This window comes from Octopus bimaculoides, chromosome 10 (genome assembly GCF_001194135.2).
Source record: "Octopus bimaculoides isolate UCB-OBI-ISO-001 chromosome 10, ASM119413v2, whole genome shotgun sequence".
NCBI classification, from domain to species: domain Eukaryota; kingdom Metazoa; phylum Mollusca; class Cephalopoda; order Octopoda; family Octopodidae; genus Octopus; species Octopus bimaculoides.
In genome coordinates this window covers 50,816,121-50,820,895 of record NC_068990.1, presented here as the reverse complement: position 1 = coordinate 50,820,895, position 4,775 = coordinate 50,816,121, and the positions used below count along the sequence as shown (strand labels likewise).

The 4,775-nt window shown below is 37.5% G+C and overlaps 1 protein-coding gene across 1 annotated transcript in view; it reads left to right on the top strand.

Annotated features, from left to right (window-relative positions):
• Positions 1 to 1,409, top strand: part of LOC106878546 (general transcription factor 3C polypeptide 3) — a 103,625-nt gene extending 102,216 nt beyond the window's left edge. Inside the window, exon 6 of the mRNA XM_052970963.1 lies at positions 1,297 to 1,409. Within this exon, the coding sequence (XP_052826923.1) occupies positions 1,297 to 1,380 (84 nt within the window). The 3' untranslated portion in view covers positions 1,381 to 1,409. The remainder of the gene's footprint in view (positions 1 to 1,296) is intronic.
• The last annotated feature ends 3,366 nt before the right edge of the window (positions 1,410 to 4,775 follow it).

The following is a 4,775-nucleotide window of genomic DNA, read 5'->3' as shown; positions in this document are numbered from 1 at the left end:
ACCACCACCTGACCATGGGGATCTTTAGCAGAATCAACTTTGTGGAAAGCATTCAGACCAGATCTCTGTTCTGAGTATAATGTTTTCTTTTCTTCCCACCAATGTTGGAGATCCTGGGAAAGATGTTAGGTACTGCCCTTCCTACTCTGACTAAGCCATCAAAAATAATATTTAATAAACAAAAGTATATATATGAGGTCTGATCAATAAGTATCCGGACTGTTGCCATAGTAACAAAGCTAAAGCACAGAGTAGAGCTACTTGGGGCAGATTGACACTGAACTCTGCTGTGCATGCACACAAAGTTTTAACATTCTAGCTCACTTCTGCTGTTTACAGCAGTGCTTGGAAGGAAGGTGTGTAGCGTGTGATTATCGCATTGACTATGACAGAGAAAGTTGTCATGGCGATACCTGCTCAAAAGCCTGCGCAAATTTGCAGAAAGTGTATGAGCCACACACAAATGTATGAGTGGTTCAGACGTTTCCAAGATGGCCGAAAAAATGTCGATATTGACAAACATTCTGGGAGATCTGCAACCAGCAGAACTGAGAAAAACATCACAGATGTGCATGCAGCTGTGAGGGAAAATCATTGAATCACCATCCATGAGTTATCAGATGTGCAGATTAGTTACACTTCAGTTCAGTCCATTATCACTGAGGATTTGGGTATGAGACGCATGTCTTCCAAATTTGCTCCAAAACTGCTTTCAGCTGACCAAAAAGACACTTGGGTTTCAGTTGCACAAGATCTTGTTGATTATGTCAAGAATGATAAAAGCTTTTTGAAAACTTTGCATAGGCCTCTGAGCAGGTATCACCAAACTTTTGGCAAAATTTGATGCCGATTCTCTTCTCAACTATCTCTGTCATGGTCAATATGATGATCACATACTACACATCTTCTTTCCAAGTACTGCTGTAAACAGCAGAAGTGAGCTAGAATGTTAAAACTTAATGTGCATGCACAGCAGAGTTCAGTGTCAATCTTCCCCTAGCGGCTTTACTTTGTGTTCTTTTAGATTTGTTACTATGGCAACAGTTCGGATACTTATTGATCAGACCACGTATATATTTAAAATGTAAAGACACCTTCTTAACATAGTTCAACATTCTATTGGATGCAATTTGAAATGATTTTTTGTTAATTTAAATCAGATCACTCCATATATTCACAAAGCAGTGTAATTTATTACAAATATTAACTTTGTGTGAGCCAAATGGTTACAATGTACATTTCAACATTAAAACTTTAAAAAATAAATCAATAATTCTTTCATCTTTGTCTTAATAGCATCCAGACAACATTGCCCTTGCTTTACTCAATGCTCATAATTCCATGGTCTCAGGAACATATAAACATTCTTTAGGTATGTAAATACTACACAAATTTCTTGGTGTTTGTTCTTAGCTTATTACATATCTTACTTGTTATAAACATCTCTATATTTCATTAGAGCTTTCTATATCCTCTATTTGTATTTTCATTGCATACTTCTGGCAGCCATATTGCCTCCTGCCAACCATTTAGTATAAATAAGATCCCAAACCTTCGATTTCTCTTTTGGCTAACTATCCGACACGCATGCCAAGATAGGAACAGATAAGATAAGTTGGTCTTTGCACCCCAGCATTAATCCACATTCTACCTCACTAGCCCCCACCTGTATTAATTTAACTTAACTTGATTAATTTAGTTAATTTGATTTAATTTAATTTAACTTATGCTTGCTCCATCTCTCCTTTCTCCTGTCATTCTCTTCGTTAATACTAAGAATTTTGCTTCAATGTTTACTTATCCACAATGTGCCCACCCTTTTCCACCTATACCGTAAATCTCCCTTCTGTACCAGAACTTCTCATGGCAACCCTTCATCCGTCCCTCTTCCCAGTAGTGTCACCCACATTGCTGCAATTACAAATGCTGTAGCTTACTACTTCACCCCAAAGAAAGCAAAACTAACTGTGATCATGCAGTATCCAGTTTTATTGCTTAGTTAATTAACCATCTAACTATATATAATGAATAACTACTCTACTCTTATTCATTTATTTGATTAACTGTATTTGTACTAACATCACTTGTTCTAATACTTATTTAGAACCCACTTCCAGTGGGAGCAGCAAGTAATATGAATGATGGGAGATTAAATGCAAGGACAATTGTTATGTCATGTCTGTTCACAATGCTCTTTAGAACTTCCCTTTCAGATGTCAAAAGCCAGTTTCCCTGCCTTGTGTTACCTCCTACCTCCTATACACTCCCTCACAGTTGGCACTATCAATGTAGGCATATTGAAAGATAGGCCTGGTGATATTGTTGAGATGCTTGAACAGAGACATGCTGACATGTGCTGCTTTCAAGAAGTAAGGAGGAGGTGAGCTTCAACCAGATTCCTCACAGACAAGAGACATAGGTATAAAAAAAAACACTTCTGGGAGAGCAACAGTGACGGAGTAGGAGGTATGGGCATACTTCTAGCAGAGAAATGGGTCAATAAGATGATTGGAGTAGACAGAGTGTATGATAGGGTAATTAAGCTTCAACTAGATTTACAGAGTAGCATAGCAACAATCATCTCTGCCTCTGCTTCCCCCCTACTACCACCACCACCAAACCTTGTCTGCCGAATGAACAAAAGGACTGCTTTTATAACATTCTTCTGTAGGCTGCCTCAAGGACAAATTATGGTGACCTTATCTTTGTGGCTGGTGATTTCAACAGACATGTTGGGCAGCACCCAGGTGTCTTCCATGGAGTACATGGGAGCCATGGAATTGATTCCCAAAATGAAGAGGGAACAAGGTTGCTAGAGTTCTGTGATATGAATGGCCTAATGATCTGCAACACCAACTTCAGGAAACCAACAAATCACCTGATAACTATAAATCCAGTGACCATATTCTCACCAAGAAGTGAGATTCATGGTTGCTCATAAATGCAAAGACCTTCCCTGGCAAAGAATTACCCTTCAGCATAGATTAGTCATTAGTGTTTTCAGACTACAAGTAAGAAGGATTCTAAGAAAGAAGCCAGTCTGGAAAAGAAGGGCCTGGAAGCTTAAGGATACTCTGAATAGTCAGTGACTTACAGAAGTCATAACTGATGCATTTAATGAGAAGGAGGAGTTAAAGACATGTCACATAGAGAATAACTGGAAGTTCCTATGAGACAACGTACTGAGAGCCACAGACCAAATTTGTGACATTGTGGTGAAACAGTGTAGTTGACAGGGCCATTGAAGGAAAGAAGCAGGCCTGGAAGGGCTGCAGTAGCAAGAAACTATATCATGTAGCTAGAAGGGAAACTAGGAGGCAGGTATACCTAGCCAAGGGTGAAGCAGAAAGGAAGAGGTTTGCCAATGTTCTGTGACATGAGGACCAGCAGCTTGAAGTGTTCCAGCTTACAAAACTGTGTCACGGAAAATTGTGATGTGGTTAGAGAGAAGTGCGTTTGCATGAATGATGGTTCACTTGCAATTAGTGACTCTGCTAAGAAGGAGGCTTCAAAGTGTTACTATGAAAAGCTGCTAAATGTAGAGAACTCATGGGAGGAGAGTCTGGCTAAGGTAGATCCAACAGAGGGACCAACTATCCAAATAGACAGTAGCTTGGTAGATAAAGTCATGAAGGATATGAAGACTGAGAAAGCCCCTGGCCCATCAGGAATCACCACTGAGAAGCTTAAAATATCTGGCAGTGTGGGTTATAGTCTCATCGCACATATAGTCAATCAGGTTGTACATGAGGGACTCATACCCAATGACTGATGTAGCAGCACCATACTCAACTACTTCAAAGGCAAAGGTGACACCTTAGAAATAATTACAGAGGTATCAAATTGGTGGATTAGGTGATAAAAGTTACGGAGAAGGTTATTGCTTAACTAATTAGGAAGAGTGTTAGTCTAGATGAGACGCAGTTTGGTTTTGTGCCAAGGAGAAGCACCATTGATGCTATATTCCTGGTAAGACAACTGCAGGAGATGTACCTGCCCAAAAGTAAACCTCTGTACTTAGCTTTTGTTGACATGATGAAATCTTTTGATAGGATCCCCTTATTTGGTTGTTACTGCAGAAACTAAGACTAGTAGAGTGGCTAGTGAGAGCTATACAAGCCATATACAAGGATGCTGTCAGTAAAGTATGGGTTGGAAATAAGTTGGATACACAAGCGAGCATTTCTATTTCTCTAATTTTCCTTCTCTTCATCTCTGTCCTATCTTTCAAAAGAAGAATGGATGTTAAAGATATTTCCTTCTTTTCCCATTTCTTGTATGTCAAACTAATGTATGTCAAACCAACTTTGTAAGGATATAAAATTAATTTATTAACATACTGCCAAAAAATAAAATCAAATAAAGCCTATGCACATTTCAATTCAATCCAATATACAATTGCAAATTAAAGATTGGAATAAATCAAATGATAGGAATAAAATAGCATTTTGAATAATATTGGGTAGAATCTCATTAGGGCTTCAGTAGAAAGAATTACCTGTCTATGGATTGGATTTTATCAATAGGCTAAGAAAAGTATATTTATTTTGTGTATGTATATGCTAATAATATAAAAAAATGATATTAAAAAAGATTAAAATTTAATATAAGGGTAAAAAAATAAAAATGAAACTGTTATCTATGTAAGTTTATATTGATTTATATAATCAATGTATATTACTATCTATATATTATTATAAAATCTTATCGAATCAGATTGACTTATTTTTGCTTGTGTATGTGTAGTTTAATTTGAATAGAATAGCTGTTAAAAA